Source organism: Bos grunniens, chromosome 26, assembly GCF_055505025.1.
Source record: "Bos grunniens cultivar Pamir isolate PY7600 chromosome 26, Bosgru_T2T1.0, whole genome shotgun sequence".
In the NCBI taxonomy this organism is placed as follows: Eukaryota; Metazoa; Chordata; class Mammalia; order Artiodactyla; family Bovidae; genus Bos; species Bos grunniens.
This window is the reverse complement of record NC_141190.1, coordinates 47,028,130-47,050,586: the sequence shown is the minus strand read 5'-3', so window position 1 is coordinate 47,050,586 and position 22,457 is coordinate 47,028,130. Positions and strand designations below refer to the sequence as shown.

Below are 22,457 nucleotides of genomic sequence, written 5' to 3'. Positions count from 1 at the left end.
GACATAAAGCAATTGGAAATACCACGCATTGCTTGTGGGAATGCATATGGGTACAGACACTTCGGAAAACGCTCCATCAGTTTCTTCAGCAGTTAAATACGGTTACTGGATGTCTGGGTCGAGAAGATCCTCTGGAGAAGGAAATGGCGCCCCACTCCAGTACTCCTGCCTGGAAATCCAATGGACCGAGGAGCCTGGGAGGCTGCAGTCCATGGGGTCACAAAGAGTCGGACACGACTGAGCAACTTCACTTTCACTTTATGTCCCAGCAATTTTTCTCCTGTACATTTAAGTAAAAGAAAGGAAAGTGTATATTCACAGAAAGGCTAGTACTTAAATGTTCAGAACAACTTTATTCAAAATAGCCAATAACTTTTAGTTCAGTTCAGTTCAGTAGCTCAGTCATGTCCGACTCTTTGGGACCCCGTGGACTGCAGCACACCAGGCCTCCCTGTCCATCACCAACTCCCGGAGTTTACTCAAACTCATGTCCATTGAGTTGGTGATGCCATCCAACCATCTCATCCTCTGTCATCCCCTTTTCCACTTGTCTTCAATCTTTCCCAGCATTAGGGTCTTTTCAAATGAGTCAGTTCTTCTCATCAGGTGGCCAAAGTATTGGAGTTTTCAGCCAATAACTTAAATTTACCCAAATATCCATCAATTGCTGAACAGATAAATTTAGAGGTAGTCGGGTGAATCTCAAACTGGGAAAGGAAGACTACATACTGTAAGGAACCATTTCTATGAAATTCTAGAAAAGGCAAAACTGTAGGGACAGAAAATCATAGAATTGCAATATAATGCAACATTCCCTATAAAACTTGCCACAATTTATGAACCTAAGAGCCAGCATCTTCTAGTCCTGTAGGAGAGAGGACCTTCCATTGCTGGCGGGCTTATCAGTGAGAGGCCTATTTGGCTTTGGTATTGAAATGTCCGTTTGAACCAGCAACTCTTAACCTGTTCTCAAGCACGTTTATATGAACAAAAAAACTAATAATACGCAAAATGGCCAGAAAAGAACATTGTTAAATGAGTGATGGCCTGGTTATTCTACTGGGAAAAACAGACATTATCAACTCATTCCACAAACAAGTTAGGTGCTACCCAAGAAAAGCGCAGGATGAAAATGTATATATACAATATGACTTTAACTTTAGAGCCAGAGAAAAAGTGTTAGTCACTCAGTTGTGTCCAACTCCTTGAGACCTTGTGGACTGTAGCCTGCCAGGCTCTTCTGTCCATGGGGATTCTCCAGGTAAGAATACTGGAGTGGATTGCCGTTCCCTTCTCCAGGGGATCTTCCGACCCAGGGATGGAACCCGGGTCTTCTGCATTGCAGGCAGATTCTTTAGTCCCTGAGCCACCAGGCAAGTCCTGGATACAGAGTATAATAAAGAGAAGTGTACCTAATATGCTGTGAACATCTATTTATTAACTCAAGAAATGATCTTCTTGACAAATGGAGGACTTCCTCTAAGGGCCAGAAAGGATCGTTTACAAACTATTCACCGCTCAACAGAGAGAACGGAGTCGCAAAGACAAAGAAGGATTGTTCAGAATCAGTTCCATCAGAGAACTAACGAGAGAGATGAAACCTCTTAAGTTACAGTTTAACGGAGGAGTGTGATCCAGTTTGAAAGAGGAAATTTGAAAGGCGCACTTCTTTATCAAAGTCTAAAAATAAGGTGTCAGCTTTCCTCTTTTCCAATCCCTAGGACCTGTAGCAAGAGCTTCATCTCCTTAGGATTTCCTTTGGAACCTTTGTTAGGGTCACATCATTAACCCTCGGCTGATGGGACTCTGTGTTGTTGGCTGCTAGAATTGGTAACATTTGAGGGGTACAGGGCATATTATTTAGGAATTCTACTTCTGTCCTGATGTGGTAGGCTGATTTTGTTTCTAAAGCACTTGAAAAAAAAGAGCCCTAAGTCAGTTGTGTGGCGATGTCTCGGGAAGACTGTGTTTATCCCTTGTTCCTCCCGGTGGGCTGTAACCATAGCAACCCGTCACTCCAGACCAAAGTTCAGCTACCGTAAATCTTTATGGCCGTAGTCACAGTCCAATGTTCATCAGTGTAACCCTTCCTCTTGAAGAGTGAGGTTTTATATCTCACAAGAAAGTGTGAGACTCCATTTCTAAACACTGGACTCCAAATGAGAAGGCCCCAGAATAGTATAAAAAGATCTCTGCTTAAAACCCGAGGACCCTTATCGTCCTGAGAAAATGCCGACGGCAAAGAAAACACTGACGTTCTTCCTCAGCTGCGTCACCAGCCTGGGGGCTTTCATCGTCCTTTGCTGCGTTCTGGCGACCCAACAGTGGATCCGCAGTACGATCGCCATCAGCGACTCTTCTTCGAATGGTAGTGTGATCATCACCTATGGACTCCTTCGTGGGAAGAGTATTCAAGAACTGAATCACGGACTTGCAGAGTCGGACAAACATTTTGAAGGTAATTATAGCTCTTTGAATGTGCGCAGTGAGGCTGAAATAACTGGGTAAAATTCACGCCATCCTGTATTCTGGTCAAATAGCCCTTCAGAAATAATTTCCTGGTAAATTTTAATTGGGCTGTAGATACGATCTCATATTTTTAATCTTGAAAATTCGCCAAATTTTTTCAGCTTCCTCCGGTCTGGTTGGGTCTATTAGCAAAACAGTCTAAATCCTTCTAGAAGAGTTGTGTTTAAACAGTGTGTGTGTGTGTGTGTGTGTGTGTGTGTTAGTCGCTCAGTCATCTCCGACTCTTTGCGACCCCATGGATCTTAGCCCACCAGGCTCCTCTGTCTTTGGGATTTCCCAGACAAGAATACTTGGGTGGATTGCTGTTCTCTTCTCCAGGAGAATCTTCCCAACCCAGGGATTGAACCTGAGTCTCCTGCATTGCAGGCAGATTCTTTACCATCTGAGCCACAGGGAAGGCTTAAACAGCACCAGAGTTTATTGACAAGAAAATATGAAGTAGAAAATATGGGCAATTTCTTACCCCTGTATCTCAGCTTCATTTCTTTCAATGATTTGAATTTGCATTCTTACTTCCAAACAATCTCATTGCTGTTGGAATTGATATTAAATTTCCATCACTTATATTAATTGAAGATTTTACAGAAATTCCTATTTTTTTTAATTTTGTACACACTACTGCTCTACTCTCAATGTGTAGACAACAAAAATTCATTGCGAATAAGCGGAATTTAGCTACTTACTTGGCATTCGAAGTTTAAATACATACCATTGCTTTCTAAATTTAAAAGCATAATTTATAAACTATTTAGCACCTTAAATAGATTTTGTTCTGAATGGTGTTTCAATGCAGCTTACTATACAGGCTTTATCAGGTATTAGGCAATCATCACCTCTTTCCTTGTAAACATACGTCATTTTTTTTTAAACTAGTGTTTCCTGAGGCCATAAGATGGTAGGTTTATAAGACACAAAAAGCTCTCAGCTATATTACAGAAGTCTAATTCTGTTCAAGTGCTGACTTGCCTTTTTTAGTGTTTATTTCTATTCATTTATTTATTTTCAGCACCAGATCTTAGTTGTGGGACTAAGTTGTGTGACTCCCACTTGGTCGTGGGACCTTTTACTTACAGCATGTGGCTCTTTAGTTGCTGCGTGTGGGATCCAGTTTCCTGACCAGGGACCGAACTTGGGCCCCCTGCACTGGGAGCTTGGAGTCTTAGCCACTAGACCACCAGGGAAGCCCTAAACTTGCATCATTTTCTGTCTTACGCAAATGGAGTGTTTAGTCCTCATGCCACGCATAATGTTGGGAGTTTGAGCCTTTGACCGTAACTCCAAGTTCTAGCTCTAATTTGTGACCTTATTAATGAAATGATTTCCTTAATTCCAGAGCAGCATAATTATATTTAAAAATTATGAATCTGCCTTTTAGACCTTAGCAAAAGCAGTCTCTGCCAGTATTTTAGCAGCGTTACACATCTCTTCTGGTACCGACCTCACCTCCTCGGGAAAAGGAGAATTCACTTCGTGGCAACAAGAAACGAAGACTTTCAGAGACTCAGCCCCACTTTCAGTTCTGTGAATACAATTTGCGAAACCAAAACTCCCTCCAGCTCCTGAATTTCCAGATACGTGTTCAAGTCTGAAAGTACAAGTTAACAGTCTGGGAATTTTTAAATTTTCGTAGTGTCTGTTTACAGCCAGTTGGTTCCCATTTGAGGTAAAGGGCTTCAGTGGGCTCCCTGACTCCCTGCCCCCTGGGGCGCTCAGAGGAGATCTGGGTGGGCCAGCCTGTCTCTAGAGCCCTGTGGGGGTGACGTGAGCCCGGTGACTGTCGGAGGGTGGGGACAGCCGTGGGCAATGGTAACCCTGAAGGCGGCAGGGCCCAGTGGGCACTGCAGGGCAGTGTGTGCCCACAAAGGAGGCAGAGTATTTGCATTTGCCTTGCCTGGCTCTCCTTTTTTATTCTTGGTCCCCAGAGACCCACATTCCAGCTTCAGGTCCTTGCCTCCAGCCACACAGGTGTTTAGACAGCACTCCACCTCCCAGACACTGAGGTGCTGCTCAATTTCAGGGGGTAACAATCTGCTTGGGACCGCTCAGAACCCAGGGGGCCTTCAGTGCGGGCAGCTTTAGCAGTCATTGAAGTGGGAACACTTGCCAACTGTCCTTGCAGACAGGGGAAAAGCCATTTAGCCACAGGGTAGATGGTGCCTTGGCTGGTGTAGGTGTGTGGACACAGTCCCCAGGGAGCAGAGTTACAAGCCTGCAATGAGATGGTTTCCTCAGGACCACACAGGCTCATTTCCAATCAGAAACCAGCCATTGGCAGCACAGTAAAGTCATTGATATGAATGCCACTTTTCTGCCCTGCAGTGATGGATTGCCTTTTCACATAAGAAGTTAACCAGGTCAGTTTCTTAGCCAGGAAGAGTTCTGACTGAAACCTCCAAAGCGTTATAAATATTGCTAAAACCCTGTTCTGTTCCAGCCTAAGATTTATCACATGGTGCCAGTCTGGGGCTGTCGATTTCTGAAATGAAAGAGCAGCATGAAGCGACAGTGGCTGAGCTCAACGTGCAAAAATAATTCAGCCAACGGTGTGTCACCTGGAGGAAAATAATCAGTCCAGCCTGGGGAGGAACCTCTCCATGGCATAACTAGACTGTTTGGGCAGCTCAGCTTCACCGGGAGCTCCACCAGCCTCGTCCTGAGGATCCCAGCTTGCCCAACACCTAGATGAAAAGGACCATGTGTCCATGAGTGAGCACGTTGCCTGGCTACGCCAAAAGTTCTAGTTATTTAATTTCAGTTAAAAAAAATCCTCCCTGGGCAGCTGTTACATAAGTGAGGGGCTTGGATCCTGAGTGGAACTGCACAGAGCCCCTGCCTGGGTGGATTCACCACTCAGTCTTCCTAGAGAAAGACACCCTTATCGGTTAAATCCAGGAGCCTGCCCTACTTGTAGGTTAAAGGTGTGTGCAGGTCGCTATGAGAACACTGGGGTGTTTCACCCCAAATGTGCCTCTCCTCCTCCAAGTCTATTTCCCATCCCTTTCTGTTCTCAGGGAACTTAGAGTTGTACTATTGGCTCACATTTAAAATGATGAAGGAAGTGAATCTGGAGCAGAAAAATCAAGTAACTGCAAGAACAAAGAAAGGAGGTTTATCTCTCCAGAATGTACAAAAAGTCCCTTCTTAACACTCCAACCCGCCCAGTCCTACCCCACATACATCCCATACTTTCCCTCGGGTAGGAGTGACTTCTTATTTGCCACTAGAGATGTGGCCCCGCTGGGAGGTGGAGCATAAAGGGGCAGAAAAGGCTTTTCCCTACTCTTCTCACAGAAATGTGTGTGTATGCATGCTCAGTCGCTCAGTTGTGTTTGACTCTTTGTGACCCCATGGACTGTAGCCCACCAGGCTCCTCTGTCCATGGACTTTCCCAGGCAAGATAACTGGAGCTCTCCACTTCAGCCCACTGAAGTGGGTTGCCATTTGCTCCTTCAAGGGATCTTCCCAACCCAGGGATTCTAAACCACTGCGTCGAGCCACCTTGGAAGCCACCTGCCCCCCTTCCCTGACTGAGATAACCCTGGTCAGTTTCCCAGGCCAGCAGCTGGGACGTCCCGGGAGAGCTCCCAGGTCACACTCTGGTGTCTGTGGAGTCAACGAGCCCTTCCAGGGGTACACTGGGGCCCAGAGACTCAGGAGTTCCCTTGGGTCAGGCCCCCTGGTGTCCAGATGCTTGAGTGGGGCATGGAGACTGCTCCTCCCCAATAAAAGCCAGCGGCTCTGTCTCAGTTTCTCACAGACTAGAAGGGCCAGGTGGCCAGCGGGGCTTGAATATAAATCTTTAGGCCCAGGAAGCCCGGATGTTCAGATGACCCCTCACTTCCGCACTGCCCACCTCCCAGTGCATTCTGGCCTCTTTGCCGGAGCTGCCAGAATCTGGACAATTGGGTCCAATTGTGAGATGGCTTTCTCAATTCTGACGCTTGGGCGCCTCAAAACAAGAAAAAAAGAACTGAATGTATTTGCTAATTTTGTAGGCAGAGAGCAGCTGTCAGATGCTGTGGAGGTTGATTGTGATTTCATTCTTACTCAACTTTCACCGAATTTCTAGCTTTCACTCTCTGAGTTCTAAGCGGGGTTGAGAGGAAGGTTGGGTGGCTGGAAGGTGCAGGAGATACGGCTGTCACACCTGTGCGGCAGGGGACTCAGAAGCCGAAATACAATTTTGAAATGTGGCAGTTAAACTTAATATAAATTGTCACATTAATTCATAGAAAAGTATGAGTCAAATTGACTCCCCTTTGAGAACTGATGTCTGGGTATGTGCCCAGTCGCTCGGTCATGTCTGACTCTTTGTGGCCCCATGGACTGTAGCCCACCAGGCTTCCCTGTCCGTAGGATTCTCCAGGCAAGAATAGTGGAGTGGAATTCCTACTCCAGGGGATCTTCCCAACCCAGGGATTGAACCCAGGACTCCTGCATCGGCAAGTGGATTCTTTACCACTGAGCTTCACCAGATTGTTCCTTTCTAATTTACTCTAAAATGTTCACCATTCACAAATGACCCTCCATTTACAGAGTTAGTAAGAAAGTTTCCCTAGGGGACTTCAGGCACTTGGACACGTGACATTTTTCCCATGCTGAAATTTTTATTTTCTAGTTGTGCCCGGTTGCTCAGTCATACCCAACTCATTGCAACCCCATAGACTGTTGCCTGCCAGGTGGCTCTGTCCATGGAATTTTCCAGGCAAGGATACTGGAGTGGGTTGCCAGTTCCTCCTCCAGGGGACCTAGGGATTGAATCTGCATCTTCTGTGTCTCCTGCATTGACGGACGGGTTCTTTACCAAGAGTGCCCTCTGGGAAGCCCTATTTTCTAGTTAAGTATCCAAATTATGTCCCATTGGCTAAGGATAGAGTTCCCTTAGTCCCCAGGAAACTTCTAATCTGGTGCTGGAGCTTCCTCCTTGATGCTGAGGCAGAGCCAGAGGGTCGTGGAACACAGGAAAAGCAGTTCTTCCCGGGGATGACTAAGTTTGGAAGGATCCACAGCATTTGACCTTGTGCCTTGAAACAGGTGTGTCCTGCTTCTTGTTTTTTACTCTGGCGTCATCTTCCACAAGTTGTTAAATACTTGTGTGCTGCCTCACAGCCTGGCAAAGCTCCTCACTCATCTCTGGGGTGAGACAGACCAAGAAGCCTGAGCCTCGGGCTTGAGGGCTGGACCTTGGAACAGTCTCAGTGCAGGTGGTCCCTCCTCCCGGGAGGGCAGGGCTCCTCACCTGGGTATCAGTGGGTGACAGAGAGGACCATGTCCTCAGTTAAGCCAAGGCCTGTCAGAGTTCTTACCGAGCGCATCACCCAGAGGACATATCCAGAGTGTGTAAACCAGCGAGCTGTGCAGAGCACTGAGCCCCGCCCATGGGTCACTAACAGAAATCCCCACCCATGGGTCACTAACAGAAATCCCCGCCCATGGGTCACTAACAGAAATAGTGACAGGGCCAGACAGTACCAGGGAGGAGTGGACCAGCCGAGTGTGCGCTGGACTCTGCCCCCAGGGCCCGGCTCCCTGGGCAGTGAGCTCATGGCCTGCATGTTGCTGAGCTGGTATTTCCCTCTCCCGTCCTTCCTGGTCTCCTGTGGGGCTGACAGGGCTGTGGCTGCTCACCAGAGACCACACCCGTGTCTCCCTCCTGGCCGTTGCCTTTCCTGCCTCTGTCCTCTTCTGCAGGCTTCAGCTGCCACGCTCGCCTACCTTCTGCTCAGCCCTGCACGCCTGGCATTGCGTCCCTGCTCCATCCAGCCAGGGGCGCTTCCAGCCCAGGCCGGGCCACGTGACCTGACCATCAGGATGAATTCTCTCATGCACGAGGGTCTTTACGACCATATCCCCACTGCTGGGATGTCTGAAGGCAGACTTGCTGGCTCAAATCTCTTTCACATCTACCCTCTGTCCGTTGATGACAAATTTAGCTCCTTCACAGAATACTGCTGGTTTAAAATAAAAATGTCTGAGCGACTAACACGTAGGTGTTAGAGATAGACAGAGGATGGCGCAGGGAGTGTCACATCTTAACAGGAGTGCTGAGCCCATCTGGCCATCATGAATGGGAAGGACGGTCAGACTAGAGTGTGTGTAGAGTCAGGGCCAGGATGGCAGGAGCTGTGGGATCTCATTTTATGAATAACACACTGGGTTTACATCCTCTTTTCAAATATTGGGAGAAGCTCCAGGCAGGAGAGGATGGAGTGGATTCTGCATTGGTCCCAAAGGAGCATTAGGACCCAGGGTTAATATCATAGAAATGCAGGATGAAGAACCTTTGAATGGATACGATACCACAGGGATGAAAAGGGCCACCTTGCAGATGGAGGGCTCCTTGTTCCCAGGACACGGGCTGGCATGACACTCTGCAGCTCCTGCTTGCACAGCATCCGGGGTCCCCTCTGGCTTCCAGGGCCCTGTTCCTTAAAACTCGCCACCCACAGCAGAACAAGAAATCTTCCGTGGCTGTTTCGGTTTTTGTTCTTTTAAGCTGCTTTGGCTGAAGGTGTGAGAAACTCCGGCTGTCTCCTCGGGGCCCTGAGAAACAGGAATGAAAAGAAGGAAGCTCTGACCCTTTCTCTCCCGCCCCCACCCTGGTTCCTCAGTTCAGTTCAGTCACTCAGTCGTGTCTGACTCTTTGGGACCCCATGGGCGGCAGGCCTCCCTGTCCATCACCAACTCCCAGAGTTTGCTCAAACTCATGTCCATTGAGTCGGTGATGCCATCCAACTGTCTCATCCTCTGTCACCCCCTTCTCCTCCTACCCTCAATCTTTCCCAGCATCAGGGTCTTTTCCAATGAGTCAGTTCTTCACATCAGGTGGCCAAAGTATTGGAGTTTCAGCTTCAGCATCAGTCCTTCCAGTGAACACCCAGGACTGATCTCCTTCAGGATGGAGGGGTTGGATCTCCTTGCAGTCCAAGGTACTCTTAAGAGTCTTCTCCAACACCATAGTTCCAAAGCATCAATTCTTCGGTGCTCAGCTTTCTTTATAATCCAACTCTCACATCCATACATGACTACTGGAAAAACCGTAGCTTTGACTAGACAGACCTTTGTCTCTGCTTTTTAACATGCTGTCTAGTTTAGTCATAGCTTTTCTTCCAAGGAGCAAGAGTCTTTTAATTTCATGGCTGCAGTCACAATCTGCAGTGATTTTGGAGCCCCAGAAAATAAAGTCTATCACTGTTTCCATCGTTTCCCCATCTATTTGTCATGAAGTGATGGGACCGGATGCCATGATCTTAGTTTTTTGAACGTTGAGTTTTAAGCCAGGTTTTTCACTCTCCTCTTTCACTTTCATCAAGAGGCTCTTTAGTTCTTCTTCACTTTCTGCCATAAGGGTGGTGTCATCTGCATATCTGAGGTTATTGATTTTTCTCCCGGCAATCTTGACTCCAGCTTATGCTTCAGCTTGCTTGACATTTCTCGTGATATACTCAGCATATAAATTAAATAAGCAGGGTGACAGTATACAGCCTTGACATACTCCTTTCCCAATTTGGAACCAGTCTGTTGTTCCATGTCTGGTTCTAACTGTTGCTTCTTACCTGCATTCAGATTTCTCTGGTAAGGTGATCTGGTATTCCCTTTTCTTTCAGAATTTTCCACAGTTTATTGTGATCCACCCAGTCAAAGGCTTTAGTATAGTCAATGATGCATAAGTAGATGTTTTTCTGGAACTCTCTTGTTTTTTTCGATGATCCAACGGATGTTGGCAATTGATTTCCAGTTCCTCTGCCTTTTCTAAATCCAGAATGAACATCTGGAAGTTCTCAGTTCACTTACTACTGACGGATTCTGAGCATTCCTTTGCTAGCATGTGAGATGATGATAGTTCTTCTGTGTATTCCTGCCACCTCTTCTTAATATCTTCTGCTTCTGTTAGGTCCATACCATTTCTGTCCTTTATCGAGCCCATCTTTGCATGAAATGTTCCCTTGGTATCTCTAATTTTCTTGCAGATATCTCTAGTCTTTCCCATTCTAGTGTTTTCCTCTATTTCTTTGCATTGATCTTTAAGGAAGGCTTTCCATCTGAACTCTGCATTCAGATGGATATATCTTTCCTTTTCTCCTTTGCCTGTTGCTTCTTCTCTTGTCTCAGCTATTTGTAAGGCCTCCTCAGACAACCGTTTTGCCTTTTCCAGTCCTTTTTCTTGGGGCTGGTTGAGCGCTCAGGAAGGCTTTCTCATCTCGCCTACCAAGGTTCCCACCCTTGCTCTTCCCGTGATGCTGTTAGCGGATTACTGAGGACTCCGAAATCTTACTCCCAGTCTGGTTCTACCTTCTTTCACGGAACGTCCTGGTAAACACTGTACTGACTGTAACGGCAGTCTCCTAAGGGGTTCAATGCACAGACAGCTCTTGGAGATGTGCTATAAACGCGTGGCTGGGCTTCCAGGTAAGAGTGGGGCCACTGCGCCTCTGGTGTCTGACCATCTTGTATTGTAAATGTGGAGGGAACGGGGAAAGCAGATGGACTCCAGGGGAGGCTGGCTGGTGGTCAAAGAAAGGAGGGTGACGAAAGCAGGAACTGATGGCAGAGGGCGCAGGACATCCGTGTTTCATTTTACATGTGTGCAAATCCACGTTGGGCACTCCCCTGCACTCCAGAAATATGGAACTGTTATGAAAAGGCTGAGGGTGTCTAGCCCCAGTGCCTAAGCAGGCGAAGTGGGAAGGGGCCCTGGGAGGGTGGAGCAGCCCTCGGGCCCAGAGCTGGTCTTTGGGTCGGGGGCACCACATACTTACCAGACCTTGTTTCAGTTTTAGGGACATTGACCAATTCTTCTCCGAAGACTCTGCACTCGGTGGTCATCGTGTTCCTGGCCCTTGGTTTGTTTAGTTCGCTGCTGAGTGCTGGGTTCACCTTCTGCAACAGCGTCAGCAACCCCTACCAGACGTTCCTGGGACCGACGGGCGTGTACACCTGGAGCGGGCTCAGCGGTCAGTACCGGCCAGTCCCGGCCTCTATCCCCCTGGTTCCCTCTCACACAAGGACACACACGCTCACGGTCGGACCCTGGGCGTTAAGAGTGTGCTGAGTTGAGTGTAGAGGGCTGAGGCTTATTTTCGCAAGCCTACAGCATTTATTCAGCATCTTCAGATGTGTTTTGGGTGCCCTGGGGAGGGGCAGACTGTGGGTAAGTTGGGCGTGTTAGGTGTTAAAAATGTATGATATACCCAGTCTTTGCCTTAGAGTATCTAGGGTGAGGCGTTAAACAGAAACACACACGTCAATAAAGCATTCACTGGGCTCCTGCTGCGTGCTTGACTGCAAAGGAGGCTCCATGTGATGTGGAGAGGCACACACGTGCACACACACACATGCACATTTATTTAGCCCGCTTCTTGCCCCCATAGAACAGCAGTCGACTTGGCCTAACATCTGAACATGATGGTGGTGCAGAGCCTCCAAGAAGGCCATTGGAGCATCTGGGCCGACGCCCTTGCTGTGGGCGACCTGTGAATCCCGGGTGTCGGCTGGGTGGTGCTGCGAGGTTGTGTTGTCTGTTTGGGGGGAAAGGTGTTGGGGTGGGGAATGGGAAGTGGGGTCCAGTTGCGGTCACAGTGTTTTGAACTCTCTGAGGTCTCATGGGTTCTGGGGCCACTGTGTTTGCCCAGGGGCTTGGTCCAGTGGGAGCCTTGTTGCCCCTGCCCGACAGTGGGGCTTCTCCTGCTCTGTCCTTCTCTCCACCACAAGAACCTGATCTCAAGAGTGGATCAAAAATGGCCCATCCTACTAATGGGATGCCGGCCTGGATGAACCACAAGCTGGAATCAAGATTGCCAGGAAAAATATCAATAACCTCAGATATGCAGATGACACCACCCTTATGGCAGAAAACATAAAGGAACTAAAGAGCCTCTTGATGAAAGTGAAAGAGGAGAGTGAAAAAGCTGGCTTAAAACTCAAAATTCACAAAACTAAGATCATGGCATCCGGTCCCATCACTTCATGACAAATAGATGGGGAAACAGTGGAAATAATGAGAGACTTTATTTTCTTGGGGCTCCAAGATCACTGCAGATTTTGACTGCAGCCATGAAATGAAAAGACGTTTGTTCTTTGGAAGAAAAGTTATGACCAACCTAGACAGCATATTAAAAAGCAGAGACATTACTTTGCCAACAAAGGTCTGTCTAGTCAAAGCTATGGTTTTTCCAGTAGTCATGTATGGATGTGAGATTTGGACCATAAAGAAAGCTGAGCGCTGAAGAATTGATGCTTTTGAACTGTGGTGTTGGAGAAGACTCTTGAGAGTCCCTTGGACCACAAGGAGATCCAACCAGTTAATCCTAAAGGAAATCAGTCCTGAATATTCATTGGAAGGACTGATGCTGAAGCTGAAACTCCAATACTTTGGCCACCTGATGTGAAGAACTGACTCATTGGAAAAGCCCCTGATGCTGGGAAAGATTGAAGGCAAGAGAAGGGGATGACAGAGGATGAGATGGTTGCATGGCATCACCGACTCAGTGGACATGAGTTTGAGTAAGCTCTGGGAGTTGGTGATGGACAGCGAGGCCTGGCATGCAGCAGTCCATGAGGTCACAAAGAGTTGGACACGACTGAGTGACTGAACTGAACTGAATTAATGGGATGGCCCTGGCAGTGGTCATGTGTGTGTTGCAGGTGGTATATTTAAACACAGACCAGGAACTTTCAGGGAGAAGATAGGAGCTCTGGATATGGGGGTATCAAGACGCCTCGGATGACGAGCTCTAGGCAGCTTCCTGTCCTTCTGTGAGGCCATTGTCACACTGGCCAGTGTAGGTGGCTGGAGGCGCCGCTGTTCTGTGGATCCCCGCAGTGCTGTGCTGAGACCATGAACACCTGGCTCTCTGGGGAGGGAAGCCCTGAGCACAGCCCTGGCTGGTGTGAGTGCACACACTTCCGCTGTGGCCTTTTTCAAGCTCATATTTAAGAAGCCAACCCCATTCTGGCATGGATACAAGGGAGAGCCTCTCAACACTCTGACCAAACAAGCTGGGATTCCTAAACATCATGCAGGACAACAGGTGGAAATCTGGGCTGCTCTGGGCAGGCCTGCACACCCACCTCTCAGCTCTGAGAGTCTGGGATCAGGCTGGTGTAGCCACATCTGCACATGACCAGCCCTTTTCTTTCTTTCTGTGCAGTTGTGATCAAAACAAGCAGATGCCCAACTTAAAGGGCATGAGCTGCCAGCCAGGAATGAGCGTTTGGGCTTCCCATCTCACGGTGGACCTGGAGGGGTTGGTTCCAAACTCAGAGACCCTCATCTGGACACCAGGGTTCTGTGCCCCAAGCTGCTTCTATGACTGTAGTTCACGTCTGTCAACCAAACCAAAGGCAAGACTCACTGGCACTCATTCCCAGGGTGAAAAAAATAGATTGTTTTAATTCTTGCTCATGTGATGAAGAAGCTGAGGGAAGTGGTGGCTTCAGGTACAGCTGGATCCAGGATCTCAGCCTGAGCCATCAGACCTCTGCTTCCTCCAGTGTTCCCTCTGTCAGTAGGTAGCGGTCCTCCTAAAGGCAAGACATCTGCCAGTTCTTTCTGGCCCATCACAGATGCAGCAGCTGCAGGAAAAAAGATAACTTTTCCCCCCAAAACCTGACTCTTGCTGGAGTTGGCCTCCTCCATTTCCGGAGCCATCTCCATAGCTGGCAGGGTTGAATTCACTGACTGACCCACCTTGGCTGAGGACACTGAGCACCTGGAGCTGGGTCTGAGGTGGGGATCTGAGAGCAATGTCAATCACTAGGACCAGAGGGGTGGGTTGGGTGTGAGGCCAGCAGAACAAAGTCCACCCTCGTTGCTCCATCTACACCCGCAGGGTCCAGAACCCATCCCCTCGTCTCTGCAGGAGGAAGCCCCTGGCTTCAGTGTCTTCCTCCACTGTTGATTATGAGCTGGCTTTGCCCAGGGTAGAGGCCTGATGCATGTTTGTCGAGGAAGACACGGGAAGCAAGGCCAGCAGCCTCCCCACCCCCAGTCCACACCTGGTTCTAACAACAAAGAATTGTTTGACGGGCAGCAAGCTCCTGCCACATTCCTCCCCAGGCTCGGGGCAAGTTCTGACACACAGAGCGGCTGTGAGGTGGGCAGAAGCACAATCGGAGACTTTGATGTGTAGGGTGGAGGTGAGCAGCCTCCAACTCTCAAAGGGCAGACTTGGGCCCTGTTTGGTTGAAGAACTTGCTGAAAACTCGGGTCCCTCTGAGGCTCAGCCTGCAGTGGGCTTTGTGCACAAATATGCCATCTCTGGGTCCCTGCCTTGGGTCCCTCTGGCACCGGGGGCAGGGTCAGGCTGCCCTGAGGTGCCCTGGAGGCCGAGAGAAGGGCCGCACACGCCTCTCCAGGCTGGGCTTGGACACAGGCTCCTTGGCTACAGGAGGAAGGGGAGCAGTTTGCTGGCTTGTCTCTGAAGCAACAGGAAGAGATGCTGCTTTGAGGACAAAAACATGAAGCGCAGCCTCACCTCCCGGGCCCCTGTGCCCTCTGAGCCCAGCCTGGCATGGTGACCCTGACCACAGGGGACAGAACTGTAGTCTGAGAGGTGCTGGAGATGACGGCGGAGCCAGGAAGAGCACTGCAGATGGTCTGCTCCGACACGCTTGGTCCTTAGCCCGGGAACCCGAGAGCAGGGAGGAATTTGCGTGCCGACTATTTCCTGTGCTTCTTCCTCACACCTCCGTCTCATGTCTGTCGGCTGATCTGCAGGCTGGAGCCCTTGGTCTGGAGGAAGTTCACAGCAGTACTGTTGAACTTTATGCAAAACTTCGTTCAGGTCCTTGTTCAGCTGTTCAAGCTCTAAAACAAACCATTGCATATCTCTGTTGAAATTCAATGCCAATGGGCATGGAATATGATTTCACTTGAATAAGGAATTCTACTGGAAAACCACCTAGTGTTTCAGTGTCAGAGCCAGGAATTTTAAGGGCTTCCCTGGTGGCTCAGATGGTAAAGCATCTGCCTACAATGCAGGAGACCTGTGTTCGATCCCTGGGTCGGGAAGATCCCCTGGAAAAGGAATTGGCAACCCACTCCAGTACTCTTGCCTGGAAAATTCCATGGACAGAGGAGCCTGGTAGGCTACTGTCCATGGGGTTGCAAAGAGTCGGACATGACTGAGCGACTTCACTTTCACTTTCAAGGTGACTGCCCTGATAAGGGATCATTACCTGTAATCGGCAGGTCCCATGCCCACGAGGACAGGCCAGGGGCGTGGAAGGCCAGCGCCCTGAGCCCTCCGGGGCTCCTCCATCTGCCATGGGGCTTCCTCCAAGCCCCGTAAACCTTCTGTCCCAGGAACCACAGAAGCAGGCAGTGAGCGGCGTCCCCTTCTGCTGGGGGCTCAGCTCAGTGTCCATGTCCGTTGGTGGGTGCCCCTCACGGTTCAAGTCAAAGTCGTGAGCATACACTTTAGAGAACAGCGTGTAGCCCATTTCTGGGTTTTGCTCCTTTCTGACTAAAGCTTTTAGAAGAAACTTCCCAAGAGCAGAAAGAGGGATAATTGTGGGGTGTGAGACACAGTGCAGAGGGGAGGGGCTTCGTGCACTCCCACTCCTGTTATTATTAAGAAATAAAAGCATTAGGTTTAAGATGAAAGACTCATCACGGGGAATGAAAACGCCTCACCCAGAAGCCCTCTAATTAGGGCCTCTGGAGGGCTGCTCCCTGGGTCTGGGTTATGACCAGGGCACGCTGGGTGCCAAATGTCCTCCTAGTTTTGGGTAAATGTCAGCAGAGGAAGAGTCAGAGAGCGTGTGTCAGTCTGGACCTCTGTCCTGGGGACTCCTGGATGGCCGCCTGGCACGGTCAGCCCGACTCCGCTGCACGGCTCATCACAAATCCAGCACAGCTGCCGTCTGACCCTCCTTCCTCTGCCTTTTTGAACAATCTATTGAGATATGACTCACATACTGTACAGTCTACCCATGTAAGGGCACCATTCAGTGATTTCTAGTGTATTCGCATATCTGTTCAACCATCACCACCATCACCACGGTTGATTTTAGGATATTCTCCTGACCGCGAAAGGAAACCCATCCCCCAGCGACCCCCCCACAGACCCAAGCAGCCTCGAAGCTCCCTGGGGTTTGTAGCTCCCCACCTTTGGAAGATGAGGATCGAGGTTCAGAGCAGCTGAGCGCATCTCCCAAGACCTGCGGCTGGAGGCCTTGACCCTGCTCTCTCTGACTCCAGAACCACGGTTGAAGCCAAGGGGGCTTTCCAAAGCCAAGACTGGGGAAAGTTCTCTAGTGCAGGACATTGTGAAGAATAAGGATGAGTTTACTAAAGAGGGCTTCCCTCATAGCTCGGTTGGTAAAGAATCCACCTGCAATGTGGGAGACCCTGGTTCAATTCCTGGGTTGGGAAGATCTGCTAGAGAAGGGATAGGCTACCCACTCCAGTATTCTTCGACTTCCCTATGGCCCGGCCAGTAAAGAATCCACCTGCAATGTGGGAGACTTGGGTTCAATCCCTGGGTTGGGAAGATACCCTGAAGGGAAAGGCTACCCACTCCAGGATTCTGGCCTGGAGAATTCCATGGACTGTATAGTCCATGGGGTCGCAAAGAGTCAGGCACGACTGAGTGATTTTCACTCACTTACTAAAGAGAGCTTTCCTGGTTAAATGCTGTCCCCTGTTGTGGGTGGAATGAGACCCCAGTTGCCAGGCTGGTGCTCAGAGCTGCCCAGGTGGGCTCGACCTCTGTATCCGGTGCTCAGAACCCTCCAGACCCCTCCCCATCAGCTGGACTTGTGTCTCCCAGACCCGGATGCTCTGAGCTCACTGTGCCTCACGATGGATGGATGTTCGGACTGGCTCTTTTCCTCGTCCTGCCTCAGCCTCCCCACCACACTGGTCCTCTCTGGACAGTTGTCCTGTCGACCCCTGTGATCAGTCACTTGTCCCGTCGCTCACGCAGTGCACAGGCTCAGTTCATCGCTCTGGGAAGTGGGCAGGGTTCAACTCGTTCTGAAAGGGCTTGAGCTGAATGTTTGATCCTGGTCACAGCTGCCCTGTGTTATCGTTAGCTTTTGGGGTCTAGAGTCTAGCATGCGTTTTTCATTTCTTTTACCTTCTCCCTAATGTGGAGAAGAGAGTAAATCCCAGTGTAGATGGTCAGTGAATGCCCACAGAGTACATGTTTGATAAAGGGGAAAAAATGAACTTAAAAATGTACATTAATACATATATATGGAATCCAGGAAAATGGTACAAATGAAACTATTTCCAAGGCAGAAATAGAGACACAGATGTAGGCAACAGGGGAAGGGGAGGGTGGGAGGAAAGGGGAGATTAGGCGGACATACACACGCCACCGTGTGTAAACAGGTAGCTTGGCGGGAACCTGCTCTATAGCACAGGGAGTCGGCTCAAGGCCCTCTGGTGACCTAGAGGGCTGGAGTTGGGGTAGGGGGGCCGGAGGTCCAACAGGGAGGGGACACATGCATGCATGGGGCCGATTCGCTTCATTGTACAGCCGAAACTAACACAACGTTGAAAAGCAACTAACCTCCAATAAAAAACGGTCTTAAATATAAAAATATTCATTGAAGTATACAAACTCTTTCTTCCCTTCAGCATCCTTCACATTCATAACCATGGTGCTCTTTGTGGGGAACACGCAGTCCAATCGTCTCTCGGAAGAGCTGGCCCAGAGGCTGTACCCACTCTATCCAGCTGCCACTCAGCAAGGGACGGCCCACGCTTACAGATACTCATTCTGGCTCACCCTGCTGGTCATCCTCCTAAACGTGGTCACCACGGTCATCATCATCTTCTACCAGAAGGCCAGATACCAGCGGAAGCAGGAGCAGAGAAAGCCCATGGAGTCTGCGCCTAGGGATGGAATTTTATTCTGAAGTGTGTGTCTTCGTTTGGTGGCTAGGTTTCCTGTTGTACGCCAGCTCTCAGAGCAGTAACTGGCTGGCGTGGCTGAGTCAGTCAGCAGGTAAAAGTGTAGCCCTGTCCGACTGCCACTCGGGGATAATTTTCACATCTCACGACACTACACTCTTCATAAATGATGCACCCTTGACAAAAGACACTTCCCATGAGGGTGGGGAAGGTGAAGAAGAAAGCTCTGTGGTCCGTGTTGTGTTCAAAGCAGGGCCATGATTCTGAGCCTGTCGACCTTCTGACCCGGCCTCACTCTCTTAAGTAATAAAGGCTTGTGTTACACGCCTCCCCTTTGAGTTGCTCAAAGCACTTTGCTACCTGTGACCTCATTCCCCACAGGAGGGACCACACATTTTGATTCCACTCTGTGAATGGAGACTTGTAGACACAGAGGATCCAGAAATTGTTTTTCCTAGACTGGGTGTTAGAAGGGAAAGGAGAGACTTAGGGGTGTGTGACCTGGACTTCTGGACCCTCTGCCTCTGATCTAACTTAAACCCAGTGCTGGGTAGAGAGGCTGACATTCAGTTTTGAGTTTCCAAGGTATACTTTTGGCAGGGAAAAGACGAGGAAGGAAGAAGATCAAGGAAAGATGGAAATTATAGCCCCATAGCCTCATGCTAAGAAGCTTAAATATGTTTTTGCTTTAAAAAGACTGTGGTTAGTTCAGTCAAAATAGAAATGTCATTTTGTGGTGAGTTCTGAAAACCCCATCAGCTGACGCTCTGCTCGGTTGCTGCAGTGTCCCCGATACGGGTGAGAGAGCATCACCCATCGCAGACTCCTGGCGGCTGGAGGCTCAGTAAGCAGTGGGGTCCTGGTCTGTGACTTGCAGGTATATCCTGAGTCAGAGCCAGGGCAGGTGCACAGTGCAGAGATGGGTTGCCTTCCAAGCACAGGCGGGAGGAACTAGCTCATGGCTCACGAGGGGACGGTGGATGCCCTGGGATATTTTTTAAAAAACACCAGGTGGATTTGGCCTACTTTGCCTGTAGGATATTCTCTCAGAAAATCACTTTGAGAATCTTTTAGGCTTGAATATCCTACACTTTAGCCGGGTCAATGTTGTCAGGATTCTGAAATAATCACCTTTCACATTGTGATAGAACCAGAGCCTAAGGGAACAGTGTTCCCATAGTGTAATTTACAAAGCAGCAGTTCTTTGGACAGAAGGATACATCCTTTAGGAAACTAGCAGAGATGAACAATCTGCCCTAGAAATAACATTGTTTTCCTTCGAGAAGCTCTGCGTACCTGCGATGTGGTTAACACCTAAGCCAGGTACCCGCCCCCAGGGAAATTGCCGTTGAACAGTCAAGACAGATCGTCAAAAAGCAGTCAAAATTCCCTGTGAAATGTGTACTTAGTCACAAAATTGTGTTCAGTCTTTGAAAAGTCAGTTCTCCATAACCTCTCACCCCCAAGTTGTACAAAGTCAAAATTATAATTCTAATAAATTATTCTAATAATTCTAATAAATTAACCTATTGTGAAACTGAATGTATTAAAAATATGATTAACCTCAGTGAAAATGTTCTAAATTCTTTGACACTAAAAGCATCTATGTTCTTTGGAGGCTTGAACTTTATATCAGATTTTAATAATAGGGACAGGTAACAAGGAAGCTAAGAGTAATAATTACATCTCATTTCATGTATAACATTTGTGCAAAGGACACGGCAAGAGGTAAAGCCTGCATTTACTCATCTCAGCATTTGAGCAGAGCTTGGTGTCTCTAGAGGACAAACTATCTCACTCCTTAGATCATACAGGGATTTGAGGAAACATTTAAGACATAGGAAAATCAGGTAAGTGGAACTACAGCTCACAGTTAGGGCAATGAAGAGATAGGCTCCCTTATTACGTCTGAAGGTAGAAGGTAAAGAAGCCATGTGTGTATTCAGTGAAAACCTTGGGCTTCCCCTGTGGCTCAGCTGGTAAAGAATTTGCCTGTGATGCAGGAGACCTGGGTTCAATCCCTGGGTTGGGAAGATCCCCTGGAGAAGGGAAAGGCTTCCCACTCCAGTATTTTGGCCTGGAGAATTCCATGGACTGGTCCATGGGGTCGCAGAGTCGGACACGACTGAGCGACTTTTACTTCACTCACTTCTTAAGGAACAACCAGGCCAGCTGCCTCTTCCAGACTCAGCCACTCCTGACAGACCCAATCCTGGCCCCTTGCCCCGGCCTCCTGTCCCTGGAGCTGTGAGGGATTTTTTTTTTCAGGGAAAAAAGGGCCACTGAGTAATGCTTTGCTGCTCTTTCGTTGTTCAGTTGCTCCCTCGTGTCTGACTCTTCTGCGACCCCATGGATGCCCCCCACCAGGCTCCTCTGCTTACGGAATTTCCCACTCCGTAAGGAGTGGATTGCCATTCCCTTCTCCATCTTCCCGACCTAGGGATCAAACCTTCGTCTCCTGCACTGCAGGTGGATTCTTTACCCTTGGGCCACCTGGAAAGCCTTGCTCTTCTAAACCTGCTTAACAAACGTGCCTTCTCTTACTTTTGTGTTAATGGAACCAGCTGAAATATTATTTGGCAGGGGTCCAGACTGTCCTATGAAACTTGAATGTTTCAGGGATTGTCGTAGGACCTCCAGTCAACCCACGTGGTCCTGTTATGATGAGCTAGGTTACAATAGAGAATACTGTGCTCCTCCATTTTATAAGAACATAGAGGCTATGACAATGATGCTAGAGAAAGTTACTAATTAATGTCAAAGGGATGGGATTTCTCTAATGAGCTGATGCTTGCAAAGCATGCTGGGACAAAGGAGTGACCTCCAGGTAATCCAGGTTAGCTTGACCACCAGCAATACAATTTCATTTGATCATCTCACCAAAGCCTGTGGATTGGAGTTGTCTCCTTGGGTCTGACACTTCTCTGGGTCTAAATAACCATCCTGCAGCCAGCCCCAGGTGCTGTATTGGTGCCCCTGTGTGTGGCTCGTAGCCACACAGGTAGACCCGGCAGCCTCCTGCTTTCTGGTTGGCCTCTTGGAAGCCCTGGAAACTGGCTGTTCTGCAAAGTGTAGGCAGACACCTACCAATTTCCAGAACAGGCTCTCCTTCTACTGCCCTCATCCACCCTGAGACCATCTTCTTCGTCCCTGAAACCAGCCACTGAGTGCAGACCTGAAGCCAGGTTCTTAGTGGTCTAATCTGATGGCTTTCTACAGCCTGGACCAGCATGCACGCCCTGCATGCGTGGGAGAGGATGTGTGGGAGAGGATGTCTAGAGTCAGTTCAGAATCAGAAACTCTAGCTTGGAGAGGAGCCAGGCTCCTTGGTCCCCAGGCTCTCCCAACCATGGCACCCAAGTCCCCCACCGCAGAAGGCATGGTATGCATAGGTCCCCTGGCCAAGGGTGCTGAGGGCCGGTGCCTCCCTAGCAGCTGGGGCTGTGGTCTGTCGTCTGGTCCTCAACCTCTGTCCTCACCCCAAACCCCTCCTCCCCCAGGACACGGGGACCCAATTGGAGACTCCATTTGTAGACTGCTCTGACATCTCATCTTTTCTCTTCTCCTTTGCCTTCTGCGTCTCTTCTTTTCATAGCAATTTGTAAGACCTCTTCAGACAGACATTTTGGTTTTTTGCATTTCTTTTTCTTGGGGATGGTCTTGATCCCTGTCTCCTGTACAATGTCACGAACCTCCATCCATAGTTCATCACACACTCTATCAGATCTAGTCCCTTAAATCTATTTCTCACTTCCACTGTATAATCATAAGGGATTTGATTTAGGTCATGCCTGAATGGTCTAGTGGTTTTCCCTACTTTCTTCAATTTAAGTCTAAATTTGGCAATAAAGAGTTCATGATCTGAGCCACAGTCAGCTCCCGATCTTGTTTTTGCTGACTGTATAGAGTTTCTTCATATTTGGCTACAAAGAATATAGTCAATCTGATTTTGGTATTGACCATCTTGTGATGTCCATGTATAGAGTCTTCTCCTGTGTTGTTGGAAAAGGGTGTTTGCTATGACCAGTGCATTCTCTTGGCAAAACTATTAGACAGGGAGGCC

The 22,457-nt window shown here is 48.8% G+C and overlaps 1 protein-coding gene across 1 annotated transcript; it reads left to right on the top strand.

Moving 5' to 3' along the window:
- The first annotated feature begins 1,986 nt into the window (after positions 1-1,986).
- Positions 1,987-18,722, top strand: CLRN3 (clarin 3). The gene is made up of 3 exons (XM_086377852.1): positions 1,987-2,458; positions 11,304-11,483; positions 18,119-18,722. Exons 1-3 carry the CDS (start codon positions 2,230-2,232, stop codon positions 18,397-18,399), a joined length of 690 nt encoding a protein of 229 aa, XP_086233978.1. The 5' UTR covers positions 1,987-2,229; the 3' UTR covers positions 18,400-18,722.
- The last annotated feature ends 3,735 nt before the right edge of the window (positions 18,723-22,457 follow it).